The sequence below is a fragment of the Amia ocellicauda genome, chromosome 3 (assembly GCF_036373705.1).
Source record: "Amia ocellicauda isolate fAmiCal2 chromosome 3, fAmiCal2.hap1, whole genome shotgun sequence".
Taxonomy (NCBI): domain Eukaryota; kingdom Metazoa; phylum Chordata; class Actinopteri; order Amiiformes; family Amiidae; genus Amia; species Amia ocellicauda.
In genome coordinates, this window is record NC_089852.1 from 42871816 (window position 1) to 42891257 (window position 19442).

General features: G+C 40.9%; 1 protein-coding gene across 2 annotated transcripts in view; it reads left to right on the plus strand.

The window, feature by feature from the left end:
- The window catches only part of dscamb (Down syndrome cell adhesion molecule b), a 165439-nt gene that overhangs the window by 26614 nt on the left and 119383 nt on the right, over positions 1-19442 (plus strand). Inside the window, exons 2-3 of one of the 2 annotated variants that reach the window (XM_066699593.1) lie at positions 7681-7998; positions 8308-8454. In XM_066699593.1, the coding sequence (XP_066555690.1) occupies positions 7681-7998; positions 8308-8454 (465 nt within the window). Of the gene's footprint in view, positions 1-7680; positions 7999-8307; positions 8455-19442 lie in introns of those variants that run through there. The other variant, XM_066699591.1, reaches the window with a different exon arrangement.

Below are 19442 nucleotides of genomic sequence, written 5' to 3' on the forward strand. Positions count from 1 at the left end.
TGTTGTTTTTGGTGGTTTGAGCTTAGGAGCTTTAAAACTCAAGGGTCTGATTTCTGATTGATACTGAAAAAGGTTTGAAGGTGCCTTCACCTTGTCAAAGAGGTATTTGAAGTCCATTACATTTTACAGAACATTAAAACATCCATCATTTAAATTTGGCAGCTGTGTTTTTCTGTAGAGAGCTTGTGACAGGGATCATGGAGGACTGAGATGGGACGTGTATCGGCAGCACGTTGAACTGCTGAGCTGAGGCCCTCTGTGGGCACGAGACAACACCATGGTGAAGCTTCTGCAATCAGTATTTAGATCTTAAGTTCTGGTTCATCAAATGGTTCTATGAAGAATTAACTCCAAAACTGTGCATCAATGAGCCTTGGCCCCCCATGACCCTGTCGCCGGTTCACCGCTTTTCCTTCCTTGGACCACTTTTGATAGGTACTGACCACTGCAGACCGGGAACACCCCACAAGAGCTGCAGTTTTGGAGATGCTCTGACCCAGTCGTCTAGCCATCACAATCTGTCCCTTGTCAAAGTCGTTCAGATCCTTACGCTTGCCCATTTTTCCTGCTTCTAACACATCAACTTTGAGGACAGAATGTTCACTTGCTGCCTAATATATCCCACCCACTGACAGGTGCCATGATAACGAGATTATCAGTGTTATTCACTTCACCTGTCAGTGGTCATAATGTTATGGCTGATCGGTGTATATGTAATTGTAGTGCTATGTATCTCCTGCTGTGGAGGACACCGGCAAGTTCATGCATCACGCTGTTCTTTATAGGATACCCTAGGTGGCTGTAAAAACAAGAGTGGGTGTACAGTGTGAGTCATTCATAAGCTAAAATTCAGTGTTACTGGTGTTTGACAGATTTATTTATATGAACTCTTCAAGCAGCGCTTCCCATGAGCCAACGGTTACAGTGAGGTGTCATTTTTGCATCCAGAGCATTCATTCAAAAATCCCAGAAAATCTGAATCATCAAGCCAACAGAGATGACATTGTTGAGTACTACTGTGCACACTGAGAGGTTTAAACGAGTTAGCATGTGACTGTGGTGGCCTTTCATTGTTAACTTAAAAAGAAAAAGTTATATAATGTAAATAAAACATAAAATGTGAAATGGTCATGAATATCTCAAAATATACAATATTAGCAGAATCTAACTACTGTTCTGCAATAATGGTTTCCCTGTTGGATCAGTGGGATTGACTCCCCGTTGGGTGTTTTCATCAATATCTTAGTGGCCGATACTGACTTTAAGTTGTAATATGCCTGTTTTTGAAGAGAAAGCTAAATCTCTTTTGTCAGGAACACCTCCTGACCTCTGACCTTAAGAGAAGGAAGAGTGTGAAGGTGTGTGTCAGACTCAAAGACGACCCAAAGGGCCAGCAGCGGAGTCTTGCTTGGCCTTTTTTACAGGCAGCCAGTGAAGCCTACAGAGCCAGCCAGTGATTCTCCCTGCAAAGGAAATTTTCAGTCAAACAGCTAATTGGTGCTTATTAAATGAAACAAACCACTTAAGCAGTCTTGGTTTCCCATTTAAAGTTCAATTAGAAGGTCTAAACCTCAGCTCCTGCTTTTTTTTTCTTCCTTACTTGTTTTGTGTTACAATTATTTCATTTTATTCTATTTTATATTTTGGTAGGGGAGCATTTGCATGGATGTGTAGATGTACGCGTCCTTGTGTGTATGTGTGTGTGTGTGTGTGTGTGTGTGTCAAAACTGATGGAGCAAAGAGAGGGTGGAAACTGCTGCGATTTGAAACCTTGTTAGAAATTTATGAAGTGCTAAAATGTTTTATCCCCAGGGATGGGATTGCCAGCTGTCACTGGTAAGCCATTTGCTGCCTGCCTGCAAGTCAGAGACAGACTGAGATAGCAGGGGTAGGCAGAGGGCCACATTCAACAACGAGAAAATGTACATCGTTTGGAAATTAACCACTTAGCAATTAACACGAACTGGAGTGAAACTAATGAATCCCCCCCTCCCCTTCCCTGACACACATACACACATTCACACACCATCAACCGACACAAAGCAACACATGCTTTCAAACAGATTTCTAGAGTTTTTTTTTGTTTTTTTGGGTCTGACTCTTCAACCTGAGCGGAATATCTAATGATCATCTGTGGAGAAGCACAGAGAGGGAAATTCCAGTGGACATCTGGGGTAGCTTTGCATGAAGGAAAAGGAAAAAGAAAAACATGGGAGACACTCGAGAACAGCTGTAAAACTTTGCACAATGAATCAGACCTCCGAGTGAAGAACTAGTATAGAGTGTCTACTGACGTATGCTCTGCCTGGTTCTTCTCCAGAGCACGATAATTTGTTCTCTAATTGTGGTGGTTATATTTAGTTGGAATGAGATGTTAGGAGCTGACAATGCTGGGAAGCAGAGTTTTTTTGGGGGGGAGGCAGCCCTCTCGGTGTCTGCTCTCCAGGGTGCTTGTGTGCGGGAGGTGAGGGCTCAGGGAACAGCAGTGGTCAGATGACTTGCAGGCCTGCAGTGAGAATTCTGTGTGTCTTTCCTCATTCCTCCTCCTCTGAGGAGTCAGCCAGGGAGCTCTTTGTTTTGCAGGAAGATGACTGTTTGACCAAGCAGACATGGTTTAAGGCTACACACACTCTTCTCTTTATGTTTTTTGAATGTATTCTAATTGAACAGTGTTATTATTGTTTTTATTGTGATTCAGATTGACAGTCATTGATTACAGTTTCTACAGCAAACTTGTTTTTGTAATGTTTACTTACCCTTCACCACTTTTGAAGTTATGCATGCAGCTATGAACTGCAGTTTTACCATTACCAGCAAGACAAGGAGGTGTACAATGGTTGCAGGTGTAGTGCTGCTGTGCAGTTTGTCGACATGTAGCATTTATATTCAGGCTTTAGTTTGTTTCAATGTAGAAAAACGTGTGTTGAATGCAATATATATGATGTTATTTTCCAAATCAAGATTACTACCCAAAGGGGGTGGAGCATTGTACATTACCATGTCAAGCCTTCAAGTGCAAACCGCAAAACAGTAGCCTGTGTGGCACATGCTTCTGGCCTCTGTTGTTGTGTATTGGTGGTTGAGAAACGTTTTCTCCCATCTCCGTCCTCTGTTATTACATTTGCAATCCTTTGACTGTGCAACCTGGTAGGCTGTTGGCCTTGGATATCGCTTATGTGAACATCTTCCTCCTGTGCCTGAACTTTGTTTTCAGTAGTCAGCCTTGTAGCCCATGGTCCTGCTTTGGTCTGGTTGTTGGTGTGCAGGCCCCTGCTGGTCCCTGCCTCTCATTTAGTTTTTGTTCTGTATTTCCCAGCAGAGCTTGGTCCTGTGGCCCCTGCACCTGGTTTGTTTTGACTGTTGGTGTGCAGTTTCCTGTTGGTTCCCTGCACCATTTTATGTTATTGATTATTATTCCTCAGTCAAGGCCTTATCTCCATACAGGCTGTAGTTGGCTTCCTTAAGCTTTTCTGCTTTTTTTCCCACCCTCCTTTGGGTAGTATTTTTGACTTGAAATATAACGATAGGTTGGGAATGCAACCCTGTTTATCTGAAAAAGAGAATACTACCCAAAGGCTAGGAGGCTGTTGGCTCTGGGAAAAAGAGGCAGGATATCCATGCTGTCCTAGTTAAAGCAGGCAGAGGGGGTGGGGGGGTCTGCCTGAGTGACAGCACACAGTGGCCTATAGACAGGTTTGTTAGAAAAATCATCCATGAGTTCTCCATGGTAATGTGCAGCATCCCCTCCCCTTTTGGGTAGTATTCTCTTTTTCAGGTAACCAGGTTTGCATTCGCAACATATTGATTTAAAGCTGTTACCTGATTATGTTCATGCCTTTAAATAGGCAAGACTTATGGATGTATGTTTAATATAAGTGTAGTTTAATATAAGGCATTGTATTACTGATTTGTATAGAATATTTTGAAATAGAAAATCTTTTCCTCCCCAACAAATATAAAAAAGGGATGTGCTATATGTATGTCCTGACATTATAATCCTCATTAGTGCACCGTGTTCTTTAGTCAAGGTGTGTTCTGCACATGTGCAGACCTGTCTGCCAAGGACACTTCACTCAGCTGCTGAAATGGCAGTCCAGCATTGTGGTGTGGTAGGTCTGCACAATACTGAGTCAAGCAAAATGAAAGCATCTTTTGTTTCAGGTGCAGTATTTGTAGGAAGAATGGCTCCTTTGTCATTTTTGTCATTTGTCATGTGTCTTGGAAAAAAAATATATTTATTTGTCAGCCTGAAACAAAGGAATTGGAGAGTAAATCTCACACACAAAACTTTTTCTAAAAAATGTAATGAGGGTCATCGTGGTACACACTTTATAGATGCCTCACAGAAATGCAGTGAAATCAAATGGGTTTGTTTTCTGTTTTATAACTGTTTAAACAAGTTAAATCTCTATGAAGGAATGTAGTTATTTCTAACAATGGGAATTAAAAAAAAGGAAATTAAAATGCATTCTCATATCAGTGCTTCAATGACCCTAAACCTTGGTAATTGCATTTGACAAAATCAGGCTAATGTATTTTAATAGCTGACCTTCTCATGACATCTTTAAGCAACCTACTTCTCCTTCTCGTATCTATACAGGCATTATAGGTTAACCAATCCTTCGACATACAGACAATATCTATAGCTCTATGGCCCAAGCTGCGGTTATGAAAACCCACCGCATAAGAATGAGACCGTTAATAAAATACTCCTGTCAAGTTGACTAAAAATAACATTAGGTTGGCACTGCCAGCCAAAGCCCAAGTTAATTGTGAGTCAGAGAGGAAAGCAAGCGAATCGTTTACAGGCCTGATAACCTCCCCTGACGCCTGGGAGCTCATTGCCGCTTCCACATTCATTTGGAAAACCCCCGTTGCCTCCTCGCTACGCTGCACTGTTTCACACATCCAGGATAGCACAGCGCAGGCAGCGGAATCACCTGGTGACATACCGGTAAATGATATCATTGCCTTTGCAGGGCTGTTCCCACTGTAATTCCCCATCATTCACATGACTGTAATTAGTTTTTAATACTCTGCTGGTTCCTTCAGTCATCTTTAACCAGATTTCTTCCAGGTCACATGTTTCAGGCATAGCTACCGCAGAGGTTTTGATGTCCACCTCACTGATCCAGGCAATTGTGCACAGGGCCCATCCTTGTGTTTATAGTGCTGTGGAAATTGAGTTTTTCAGCCAAAGCACTCCCGTTAGACATACACACATACAGGGAATTAGGATGTGCACATATTAGGATGTGTATTGGGGAAAGCAGAGCATGCTGGTCCTGGTAGTTTTTGGGGTATACTCTCTATGTAGTTCCCCAGAGATTCCAGTTTAACTGAAGTGACAGTATTTTGGTATGGCTTCAATATACTGATTGAAATGTATGCTCCAATCACCTTACATGAGCCTATATTTAGTATTTGAGCCCCCGTGCCGAGTCAGTTTATCTCAAGTGTTCATTGGGTCCATACGATTATGGAAGAATACTCACTTAAAGAACATTTATAAATATAATTGGCCTTATAGAATATATTCTCAAGGCTGCAGTTTCAGCATATCAGCTTATTGATATGCATGAAGAAAAAACAATCAAGCTTTTTTGAAACACATCAAGAAGCCATTCCTTCATCCGTCTGCCATTTTGAATTCTGGGGTTTCTTTGCAGCAAACAAAACATCATAATAGAGTGTCTGTTTCATCTGGGATCGGTGTCTGTGAGGAGAGAGTGGTAGGACTTGGTGCCCCTGGGAGTAACATGAGTCAGTGGGCCTTCCTTTGTCTCCAGCAGTAATGATTTGTGTACAAACAAGGTTATCGAGAGCAGTAAATGCAGACACTTTTAAACGCTAGGAAACGTAAGGAAGGTCCCTGGAGTGGGTTCTTTAGTCAAGTTTTATTGATGTCTATTATCTATGGATAAAGTTTACACTAATTTTATAGCCACGTAAATCAAATAAGTACATACACTCACCTAAAGGATTATTAGGAACACCATACTAATACTGTGTTTGACCCCCTTTCGCATTCAGAACTGCCTTAATTCTACGTGGCATTGATTCAACAAGGTGCTGAAAGCATTCTTTAGAAATGTTGGCCCATATTGATAGGATAGCATCTTGCAGTTGATGGAGATTTGTGGGATGCACATCCAGGGCACAAAGCTCCCGTTCCACCACATCCCAAAGATGCTCTATTGGGTTGAGATCTGGTGACTGTGGGGGCCAGTTTAGTACAGTGAACTCATTGTCATGTTCAAGAAACCAATTTGAAATGATTGGACCTTTGTGACATGGTGCATTATCCTGCTGGAAGTAGCCATCAGAGGATGGGTACATGGTGGTCATAAAGGGATGGACATGGTCAGAAACAATGCTCAGGTAGGCTGTGGCATTTAAACGATGCCCAATTGGCACTAAGGGGCCTAAAGTGTGCCAAGAAAACATCCCCCACACCATTACACCACCACCACCAGCCTGCACAGTGGTAACAAGGCATGATGGATCCATGTTCTCATTCTGTTTACGCCAAATTCTGACTCTACCATCTGAATGTCTCAACAGAAATCGAGACTCATCAGACCAGGCAACATTTTTCCAGTCTTCAACTGTCCAATTTTGGTGAGCTTGTGCAAATTGTAGCCTCTTTTCCTATTTGTAGTGGAGATGAGTGGTACCCGGTGGGGTCTTCTGCTGTTGTAGCCCATCCGCCTCAAGGTTGTACGTGTTGTGGCTTCACAAATGCTTTGCTGCATACCTCGGTTGTAACGAGTGGTTATTTCAGTCAAAGTTGCTCTTCTATCAGCTTGAATCAGTTGGCCCATTCTCCTCTGACCTCTAGCATCAACAAGGCATTTTTGCCCACAGGACTGCCGCATACTGGATGTTTTTCCCTTTTCACACCATTCTTTGTAAACCCTAGAAATGGTTGTGCGTGAAAATCCCAGTAACTGAGCAGATTGTGAAATACTCAGACCGGCCCGTCTGGCACCAACAACCATGCCACGCTCAAAATTGCTTAAATCACCTTTCTTTCCCATTCAGACATTCAGTTTGGAGTTCAGGAGATTGTCTTGACCAGGACCACACCCCTAAATGCATTGAAGCAACTGCCATGTGATTGGTTGGTTAGATAATTGCATTAGTGAGAAATTGAACAGGTGTTCCTAATAATCCTTTAGGTGAGTGTATATAGTAGAGACTTTGTAAAAAGCTTCTTCTGAAGGTTGGCTTTGGTGTATAAAATTAAGAGTTTTAATAACAGGGGGGAAGTTTGAGTCAAGAAGTTTTGTTGTTGAGAAAGATGTCAATTGGAAGCAATAGGTTGTACGACTGAACTGAAAAATCTTTAGTGACTCCAGTGGGATCTTGGTTTAGACTGACTCTGCACCTCAGTGGCCAGCCTGCATGTGACATGGTCTGACACACCATGGTTTGAAGATGCGAGGCTAAATTGATTACCTGTAGGGCTAGGTATTCTGTTTATTCTGCAGGGAATACTTTTCACACCTGCTGCCCCGTTTCCACAATTCTAGTTCTGTTACATACACAAACAACAATACAAATAATAAAAACATTAAACAATTACAGAAATAAATAAGAACACTTCCATGTCTTTTGAGCGATTTCATGTTTATTGAGTAATTACAGTTCATGTTTCTATTTTTTTATGTCTTGCAGTTTTCAGTGAAGATCTACGTTCCAGCTTATATTTTGTCAATGCATCTCTGCAAGAGGTAGTGTTCGCCAGCACCACAGGGACCCTGGTGCCCTGTCCTGCAGCAGGCGTGCCCCCGGCAACGCTGCGCTGGTACCTAGCGACGGGCGAGGAGATCTACGATGTCCCAGGGATCCGCCATGTCCACCCAAATGGCACTCTCCAAATCTTCCCCTTCCCTCCTTCAAGCTTTAGTAACTTAATCCATGATAACACTTACTATTGCACAGCTGAAAATCCTTCAGGGAAAATTAGAAGCCAAGATGTTCATATTAAGGCCGGTGAGTATCTATTTGTCCAATGATTATTTGAATATTTTTAATGCAGTGGACCAGTGCAAGGTGAGGGCTGGAAGATCACAGAATTCACACTGTGGATGCACTTTAATCATGTTGTTGACGTCCTAGAAACTATTATTGTACATTTCAGATTTTTTTTTAGGTCCCTCGTTTCTAGCCTTTGCATATAAGATTTTATTTTCAGTGAACAAGTCTGATCAAGTCTTTTTGATCAACAATCACTTTTTTGGAATTTCATTTCAGGTCCAGCCTCTTGTTTTGTATTAACGTCATGTTTGTCCTGTCCCTCAGTTTTACGGGAGCCCTATACGGTCCGAGTGGAGGACCAGAAAGCCATGAGAGGCAATGTAGCGGTCTTCAAGTGCATTATCCCGGCCTCAGTGGAGGCCTACATTACTGTTGTGTCATGGGAGAAAGACACAGTCTCACTTGTCTCAGGTAGGACACTCTTTTCTTTTCCCTGTGGCTGAATGTACTTCACTCTTGGCAATCTAAACAGGACCGCCTTCCTGCTGTCAATGTTCGAATTTCCTTTCCTAAATGTATATTTTAGAATGGTAAAATTATTCTTCAACTGTGTTTGCTGTAATTACTCTGTTTTGGAACTAGATATACAATCTGTAGACCAAGTCCAAGGTGAGATTATACTGTCATTAGTTAACTCCAAGCTGCTGGGGTGATGCCATTAGAAAAATGCCATTCAGTAACTACATCTGTGAATAATTAGGTTCCTTTTTGTCTCCATAGTAGTATTTTTCACAGCAGACATATCATATTTGGCAATTGTATTAAAAGACACACATCTTAGCTTTTATTTCAATTTTTTATGGAAGCTACAGTTCTTATCATAACATTGCTTTATCTGTAGGTGATGACTGTGCTTCAACCTTAATTGCAGGTTATGTTTTTGTTGTAGACCTCTTGACTTGCTTAACCTCAGAGACAAAGGTTGTCGGTACTTTGGACAGTGCATTGAATCTATGTGAGCTGAGCACTTGGTTGCTTTAGTGATTGCACTGACCAAGAGAAGGTCTTATTTGGAGGGTAGTCATAACTCAAGAACTGTCTTTTCCTCTGACGAGATAAAAGCAGAGGACATTTTTGCTGTGGTGTTAAAAGTTTCAAAGGTCTTTTGGTGCTGTTTTGTGTGTGTCGGTGGTGGTCCCCTGCCCGTTTGGGGTTTTGGTTTCCGTTACAGGAGATACGTTGTGTTGCACCATCACTGCTCCGCTCTCCCTGCAGCAAGTGGAGACCATGGCTGTCTGAAATAATCACCTTCTGGAAGCAGACCTAACTGAGTCTCACCCTGGTCTGCTTGTACAAAGGCAAAGTATGCTAGTTGTGTCACTTTGTTGCACTGTATTGACCCAGTTATTTTTCCACAATTGAAGCCATTGTGTGCACGGTTTGATAATTTACATCAGTTAAATGGAACACTCTTCTATCCAATAGGTTTTCCCCAGGGGTAATTTGACTCCGTATGGGACATTTAGCAAACTCAATAGACAAAGTGATAACGTGAGTGGATGGAGGGCAAATGCTGGGATTTTGTTTACATGCTGGATTTATCTACTGAAGCACAGGGATCCATTTAGAAATCTATATCAATCTTTTTCTTCTCCTGATAGCACTTTCCAGGAAATAATCACTGGTTATTTTTCTTACATGATGCTAGATTTCAGATATTCTTTCATTTGTATATCACAAAAACAAGTAGCCTCTGCTTTCTTTTGATACAGTATATTGGAAATTGGGTTTGTTTCAAATTTTATACTCTGGTATATGATACCATGAAGGGCCCAGCACTGTAATACATTAAAAAATTGCTTATAAAATTGTTATTTTCTTGGATAAAACATAAGTGAGGTATCTATACTTGTAAAGGTCTAGGACTCTACCAAAATACATAATTTTCAGTAAAGCTTACAACTATTGGTTCATAGGGGTCATATCGTAGGATCATACAAAAATTCAGTGCGCATTTCTGACGGTTCATTTCGTATTTAATTTCTCATTTCTCATTTTCACCTCTCACATTGTGGCAGGTCCTACTGTTTTAAATAGTTGAAAAAGTGACATAGAGGACATGAGAACAGCAGCTAGGGCTTTTCATTTTATTTACTTTTTATTTTACTGATACTTTTCTCTTATTTTTTTTTATATTCCATTCTTAGAGATCCATCCGGTTTCCTATCAATATCACTTTACATTGTGTGTGTGTGTGTGTGTGTGTGTGTGTGTGTGAAGTAAGACACTGAAATGGGGAACAAAGACTGGCCATGTTTACAGGAGCTTGTTGAGACTTTATTTGATTGTTACATCACTGATCAGCTGTGATGTGAGTGAGCAAGCAGTCGAAAAGTCATTTAATAATGGGGAATGAAGCAAAAAATAAAGAGCACTATGGGTTTGATTTTTCTTTTCTTTAAAACGTGAGCACAGTTTGCCTCTTCCTTTCGCCATCCTCCCTTTGAACTACAAAGCTAAAAATATTCAATCTGAATCGCTGCAGTCTTTTGTATTCCAATTTAACCGGAGAGTTCAGGCCCCTTCCAGGTATTTTTCCCCCTTGGGTTTCTTTCGTCCAGACAGCTTGAAATCCTTGTTCAGCCTTGATGTTGACTGTTTCTGCGATACCTTGGAGTGTACGGGCCTGTCCAGTTGCAGTCAGTATCCAGGCCTTTTTTTAAATAATTATTTTGTAGCTTTAAAATAAAACTTGTCCCCTGTCAGATCTTTGTTTTTAGTTTTTTGGGGTTTAGATCTCCATCTTCCTAATAAAACCTGTCAAAGCCAGGTTATCTCTTGATAAATATTTGATGTCGGAAGTTTTCCAATGTGTGTGAAAATGCTCGCATTTTATTTAAAGATTGTTTATTCTTTCAGTTTCATGAGCATTGATTGTTAAGTGCATTTTAAGAGCTTGTTGTGTTGACCAGCACCGCTCTGTGATCTAAACTCATGGCAGGATGACCTCGGCTGCTATTTCACCACACTTTGTTCAAGGGGGTTTCAGGCCTGCCTCCTAAATGATTAATGAAAAAAGATCGGGCACTTGGTCTCATAAGGCACAGAATAAAACTATCCTACTGCTGTGATAAATAATTCATTTGTATAGCATGTATTTGTTAGGAATAGTTCACCATAAGCACACTTCCTAACCCCCTCTATCTTACACCAGGATCTGACCCACTTTGTACCTAATGAAGCGAGAGCTCAGTGCATGCACTCAGAAAGCAATCACATGCTGTTTCCACCCAAACCAGCTCCGCGGACTAGATGAAACACAAAATCACAAGTGGCTTGTGGAAGGTGAGGCAGGCTGGCATGCCTTCAATTTGAGAGCTCAAGAAAGCGCCATTCCATGCACTTCGATTGTCCCACAAGGACGTGCTAATAACAGTCGATGGTGGACATTCCTGCTGTTGCCCTGGAAATATGACCAGAACAAGAGTAATTCCAAGCAAAAGATTGTCATATAACATGTCATTCCTGTACCCATGTCCTTATAAAAATACTCCGCTTTCATTTTAAGATCAGGAATTACTGGTATCTATTCAGTTTACTCAAACAGGGCTGTGCTGTAGGCATACAGTTCATCGGTGAGTGTAAGGCTGTAGTCATTGTCCAACGAATCAAACTGTTGCAATATTCAATATAGTCCAACCATTCAGACTGTAGTGAAAATTATTGACTTGTTTTGTGTTAATAGTTTATCTTATTGTCCAATTCCAATCCTTGCTTGATTTTTTGGTAACCTTTTTTCTTTAAACCAAGTTGGTCATTCCATTTCCACCCCACATGTTAAGATAGCACATCAACTATGTGACTTCACGGTGAAAGCTTCTCCAATGGTCTAATGAGCTGGCTCTGTGGTGGACTGGTTAAAAACATTTCAAGTTATCCCTGTTGAAGAAAAAAAAAGAAAAAGAATGTATAATTACATGGTGGCGCATGGCGCAATTAAGCAGCAGTGATTGAAAAAGTGAAGTTAATTATAATATGAATTACTTCTCAAAATAAGGACTGCTTAACAGTTCTTTGAAGCCTGCTCTATTAAAATCAGAATGCATGCCGTAACTCATAAGCTTTAACATTGCTACCAACGTACCATTAACCTGTCATGTATTTTTAAATTTATCTTTGCTTTCAAAATTCATTGCTTCACACATCTTTTCTCTTCTTTTGATTAATAATTGACTAAAAAATTAATGGGGGGAAGAAAGCAAAAGCAAAGTGGTTGTTTTTAAACATATTGTATGGTTCTGTGTGCCTCTTGTGGGAGTGTGTGTTTTAAAAGGTACTGCAGTTGAAATTGAAATGATGCAGAGACATGTGACGCGGCAGCAAAGAATGGCCTTTTCTTTACGCCCCCCCTCTTTTTTTCCCCTCGGTTTCTTTTTTTTTATTATTTCCTAGCGCAGAGCTTGTATCCAGAGATCAATTCCATCATAATACGTCCGTGAACTCGAAGGAAGGTATTGATCAACCAAAGACTCTCATATTCCCAGTGCTAATGAATAGGATACAAAGAAATAACGTTCTTATTGAGCTGTTTTTCCACTGGCAGTCAATGCGAAGAGGCAGTGGTGCAGTCGCGGAGCCCGGGGTTAGGCGCTTTGGCATGTTCTTATCTGCCGTTGCCCTGCCAAGACCCGAGGGCTGGTTTGCTGCAGAGACGTGCCAAGCCCTTCTCATTCCAGACACGGGCTTCCGTAGGGGCCACTGGGCCGCAGAGGAATGAGCCGAGATTTTTTCTCTGCGCTCATATCAGTCCCGGCCCGTGATTGGCTTATCCTAAGCCGACTCACCCTTTTTTCAGTTCCTGTTATTTCTGCAAGTGCAAGTGATTTAATCATTGCCAGTGGAGAGTGAGGAATACCCACCCTAGAGCCCGGGTAATTGAGCAAGTTTAGTTATAGCTATGGCACTCCAGCTACTTAGCAGATTTGTATTTAATTTGACCTATGTTGAAGGAATAACATTTGCATTTACTGAAGAAAAGTTTGTAATTAACATGACTGTATCATCCTGCATCGATTTTGGGAATCTAATCATGTTAGCCTGTTAATGCCAAATTAAATTTTCATTTTATTATGAAGGTAATTTCAATTTTATTTATTTTTTCTAGTTTTTTCCACAGCAATAATGGCGGTTACAAATACAGGGTCAGAGTATGACTACTGTACTGGAAATAACAGTGTATATTACAGTATCTAGCCCCTTATCCTAGTTTGGGGTCAGCATCTTGATGTCAATAACCATTCCTGCTCTGAGGGCATCCTTAGTGCTTAACTGTCCATTGGTTGGAAGAGTCGCATCTTTCTTGAGCAATAACACCGATTTCACAGTCATTGTTTGTTGACATTTGTGAACATTTGCCAACCCATTTAGCAGTGCATTTTGGGTCTCAAGTCAGACCCGGCAGCATGGCTTTGAGGGAAAGTGCCCTGTACCATGATCGTTTAATTGTCTGTTTCTAATCCATCTTTGTCATTGAGGAAAGGGGGAGTCTTTACAGGAAGGAGGTTTGTCTTCTTATTTGTAACTTTAAAAGTATGTATATATTTGATTTGCTTGTTATTGTATGATTGTGATTCCCAATAGCTCCTTTAGAATTAAGGAGATAGCTACCATATATTGTAGCAAGTTATGATTATGTGTGTAGCAATTAATTGTTTCTTATTCCAAGATATACATGTGTCGGCACAGAAGAGTAGACAGTGAAAAGGCTTCCCTGGCATCCTGTTTTGTTAAGGGATGGATTCATCTCACAGTAAAATGTCTCTTTAGGTGCATCTACGGATAAGGATCAGAGGGAAGCTGAGCAGTTGTCTGAATGTTCAGGCAGGCTTACATGCAACCGAGACACGATGCACGCCTTTGAATAACTGCAGTTGTTTATGTGGCTTTGAAAGGGCTGGGAAGATGACAACAGAAATGCAAGTAAATGAGATTAGCTGGTCAGCAACATCAAAGACACAATTTAACAGCATTTTGTATTTCTTTTTTTCTCTCTTTTTTGAAAGATGCAGTAGTCCCCACATTGTGATTCGGAGAGGCCTAATTTCACTGCTTTTGTTTGTTGCAACATATGGGCAAGTTCTCTACCTCAAGACCACATTGTGTGTTGGTCACTGACCTGTGTGTTTTGAAACCTCTCATTTATTGGTCTGGATCCTGTGGTTAACATCCAGTTGTATTTTTTCGGTCCTGTTTTTTGTTAATACAATGCTTCTGACAATAGTTTCCAGGAAGTGTATTTAGTGTATTACTTGTTTTCGTTCTTAACCAAGATCAGCATCCACAGATCAGCTTTCCCAGGGAACCTTCGTTGACGTAAACACCCGAGCTCTTATGGTGCTCAATCTTCCCAGGTAAAGGTTTGTAATACTCTAGGCCTGTCTCTGTGACTGGAAAGCCCATGAGAGCAAGGGAGCAGGACTCTTGGAAAAAGACACGTTTTTCCGGGGCGGTATGTGAGGGAGACAGCCAGAGAAAGAGAGTGTGCTGTTATGGTTTGGTGGTGGTGGATTGGGGAGGGGGGGGGTTGTGGGGTAATAGAAACTGGTCCTCTGGTGCCTAGAGATAGTGCTTTCTCATTAGAACAAACGCTCGGGCCTTTCATCTTTTCAAGCTGAAGATTAAGCCGGAGATGGTGGAAGGGAAGCTTTTCTGAAGCATTAAGGCACAGGCTTACAGTGCAGCTGGAGAAGAGGGATGACTGTAAGCTGTTTTCGCTCTCTCTCTCCCTCTCTCTCTGCCTCTCTTCCCTCTCTTTCTCTCACTTCCTTTTATGTCTTCAATGTATTCATTTAGCTTTTTGAAAAGACTCCAAATGTCGGGGGTTGCCTGGGGTCAAAGGTGGAAGTTACAACTAAGATAAAGGTAAGGTGTTTTTGTTTTGTTTGCTGGTCTCTATCGCAACTATAGAGACTCCTGTCAAAAACGTATCCCCAAATTACGCACACACAATGAGTAATGGAGGAATAGAGACATAATTGGAAATACATGGTGTAGACTTGGCTGTAGTTTATGTCAGGTCATAAAAAGATGTTCAGAAGGCCATTACGATGCAGGGAATGTATGCAGCCGTTTTCACACAAGAGCCAAGAGACATCAGTAATGATTACCATGTAATTACATGGCCTTTTCAAGTCCATTACCCTAAAAGTTGTCCATAAGGAAAATGTGTGGACATCAAGGCAGGTGTTATCTTTGGCTGCTTCACATTTGTCAAAATCCACTTAGCCTATCAGAGTTCTAGCTTATGAGAGGCCTTGTGTTCATAAAGTATTTTTAAGACTACACATCGTTGGCAGCCTTGACCAATAGCTGGCAGAGCTGAGTGAATTATTTCCCCTTGTACATAGCATGAAGTCAACTGGAAAAAAGTAGTGCGAAGGGCTGGTTTTATGTGCACAGCACTCTGTTGCAGTTTAACACCATGCTGTTTTTATAAGAGGTGAACACAATTCCTTTATTGACTCAGAGGTTAAGTAAGCTCCTGAAGAAAAAGTGAACATTAAAAATATAGAATTGGGTTCTAGAATTATTGCTGAGATAGAGGTCTGTATTCGCCTGGACTGCACTGTACAGGAGCTCAGAATTTTAGGTTAGAAGAGAATGAGGTGAAAAGGTCATGTGGGATCTAACCTGTAATATGTAACCTGTTCTCCCTTCAAAATAAATGCTTCTTGTGAATTAAACCTGCCTTAATCCGTATAAGGAAGATCAGAAGTTTTATTTGTAATCTTCATTTACAGTAGATGGCTGTCAAAAGTTTCCATGTTGTAATGTAGCTGGCTGAGGGCCAGAGTCAATTAACTGCTGGCTGTAAAAACAAACAGAACTTTTCAGACTTTGATTATCTGTTATGTATTGTAAATTTCATCAAATTACTGCTGGCAGGATCCCACATACAAGTTTGGCAGTTTCATGTACATGTAACATTGGAGAAATGTGAAATGTATCCCTCTATCTCTGTCTATGTGGATGTCTATCCATTGTGTTTCTGTCTGTCTGCCAATACACACAAACTGTCATAGCCTTATTCTCCCCATTCTCCTAGAACGTCTTGGCAAAGGCCAGCATGACAACCATTTTAGACATCAAGAAATGTTTGATCATAATGGAGGACACATAACCCAACCCAATCCAGAGATATGTTAGAGCAGCCAAAGTATTTTGATGAGGAATGTGTGGTATTAAATCCTGCTCAGTGACTGTCAGACTGGGCCGAGAGAGGTGCCAAAGGAAGCAGATGACTGAGGCGGTGCCATGCGGCCATTGCAGCCACTCATAGTGAGCGGGCGAGGTTTCTCTCCACAAACAAGAGACTCCCAAGACTGCGTCATATAGTGTATTGGACTGTTTTTCCTCTGGTTTCTGTGAACGGCTGGAGTATTTTTATGCAGAAGAAATTAGGTCAGACAATGTGTGTACAACAGGATCCCCTCCTGCACACACATACACAGACCCCAGCCTCCTGCTCTATTACTTGGCTTTGCACACCTTGCAGTAAAACCTTTTTTATTCCCTCTTCATTGCATTAAAAGCAGCTTGTTGTACAGAAAAGACAGCCCCTCAACCTGCCCCTGCACAGAGGAGCCTAGCTCAGAATTCAGACTACAAGAGAAAGCAGGCAGCAGCCTTAAAAAAAAAGAAAGAGAGAGCGAATGAGAGAAACAAGAATACAGAGAGAAGGAAGGAAAGAAAAATCAATACCTGTGTGCATTAATCATGCAGCTGCCAGAGAGAATTATGGGAGCATGGAGTGAACAACGTATGTGCGGATCTCCAGAGTGAGTCGGCTGATGAGTATTGCGGATAGCTGGATAGTGCGTTTGATAAGTCCAATGTAAATAAGGGAAGAGAAGAGTTTGTTGTCCATATTCCTTTCTCCAGTGTAGTAATGAAGTTGCCCAACCCGATATGGGAAATTACAGAGGTAGATTTGTATTTTTCAAGATGTTTGGGAAGACAGGATAATTCATATGTTGACTAATAATATGTAGTATTTTGTTTCACAATGGTAGACATCTTTGAAGAGATGTGTTGAATGGAAGGCCTCCATTGAGGTTGATGGTGATGCACACTGTTGATATTTGTGATTTGTTGTTTGATTGTGGTGGAGGGGATGGGAGGTTTAAAGTACCTGCTGACATATACAACAAATTTAAGACCCTGGTGGCAGGAAATCTCAGGTGAGCTCCAGCCTTCATCTTTAATTAGCGGCTGCTGCAGAGGGTAGTGGGCCATAAACCCTGACCCCGAACCCACGGCACCTGGCTGCATAGATGATCGCCTGTGAGGTGCGTGGGAGGACTTACAGTGACAGGGGCAATCAATGGCGTGTGTGAATGCTGGGTGTGCTCATTTACACAGCGCGTGTTTCCTCAGAGTCTAGTTACAAATAACATAAATTAGTGTTTCAATACATTTTCCTGAAAGCCTCTTTATGAAGAGGCAGCGACATGTTTATACACCTCTTGTCAGTGTTCACCAAGCTCTGAAAAAAGCTTTGATAGAAAAAGGGGTAATTTAATGAGTGATGCTTATTAAACAGAGTAAGTTGGACAATATGAAGGGTGTGAATACTTTCAACAGTAAACAGTAAATCAGTAGCCATATTTGGATTTTAGTAGAATATCTATCTATCTGTCCTTCTCTATATAAAATTGTTAAATCGATAGTCAAATTATTGCAAAGTTTTATTTAATAAAACAGTATACTGTATTTATATTATTTTAGCATGCATGATTAACTGCAGACATTCTCTCCCCATATGAGTAAAAATAACTTCAAATTGAAATGTTGAAAGTCTCATAGTCTGATGCCTTAAAATAAAAGTTTAAATCAGGCCTTCTTTGTTCTGCTGTTTACTGATAAATAAGTGCAATATGGTGGTGATTAGACCGTTCGGGTAAAAAATTATTACAGAACGATATTGCGAACTGAGGGACTAAGCATGGCTTAATCTTTAATAAACAGTGATGTGTTTATAGAATGTTTCAACGTGGCACCACTCGCTATAGCAGGACTTTCGAAAGCTTATGGATTACACTGCACTGGTGGACTGGACATGGGCCAGGTCACAAATGGCTGTGGTCCAAGAAACAGATTAGTAATAAGCGCAGCATGAGCTAATTATGGATGGAACAACCAATTAATTTCCGTTTATAGATTCTAGATTGTGTGCGCAGTTTGCCGTGGATCTGCAGAGGAGGGTTCTGGTCAAGGCGCGCAGTTGACTTTTGTGCTTCTCTGTAGTATGAGCCTCCCAGTTGAATTGTGTTTAGTAAAATGGAGATGTAAAAAGAGGGGAGTGCCAGTCAATCGGATGGCCCAGGTCAGAGTCTGATTGTCTTACGCCCATAACTGTTTCAAGAAGATGCTTAAAGAAACGTAACCACTGAGTGACTCGAGGGATTTTATTCTCTTTCTCTTGCTGTCCAATCTGAGATTACTACATCTTTTAATTCGGCTCCATGGGAGGTAAATCCCTAATGAAATCGCATTTGAAAGTCCTAACTTTCTCAAAAAGGTCTCCCCAAACATAAAACAGGCCCCACTTTGTATGCACTTCACTTCCAAGGTCATCTAATGGTGAAAACACTATATTAATTGAAGAGCAGGAGGAATTTCAGCATTTTTTTTAATTTCTGGAAATGAATAACCATTTATGTCAGAAGGTGTCTTGAATAAAAAAAGAGTTATTTTTTTCTACAAACCAACTAAGAGAAGGTGTCACTTAATTTTCATTTCGATTTTTTTCTTAAATGCTCCAATCCAAATATGTTTTTTTAAATCTCTTATTTTATGTTATTTATCTTTGAAGGCTTATTTATCCTTCACAGCTAACTGTCAGTTTTCTTTAATGGCGATGGGATTTTGTCAATCATGTACGGATTGGCAGTTTAAATAGAATAATATTGTGTTTTTTTATCTAAACACAGAAAGTGCAAAAGTGTTCTGGCTAAGATCATTAAATAAGCACCATGCTTTTTTTTGGAATACGCTGAGCTGGAAAATCATTTGTTTCTCTTACTGCCGCTTTGAAAAATGATCAGCGCCGTCTTAATTTCTTGCAATATCTTCATAAGAAAGTCACCAAGGAATAGACTGAAACAGACAAAAAAGAGGCATGAAAAGCCAGTCTTACCTTTTTAATTAGTGCCGGTTTTCCTCCCAGTCATCATTGGTGTTCTTTGCGAAGAAGTTATCAGTGGAAAAACAAATGCAAAGGGGTCTGGTGGGAATACTTCCCAGCCAAAGTAGGTTCTGTTTCTGGGGGATTGTGGAATACTAATGCCTGTTTCTGTGGATTCAGAAAAACAAAAATCTGAGAAAGGGGCTGTCGGGATGGCTCAGCACTAAAGCAGGTTGTTTCACCATATAGGTATGTTCTCTTGTGATCCTCAATT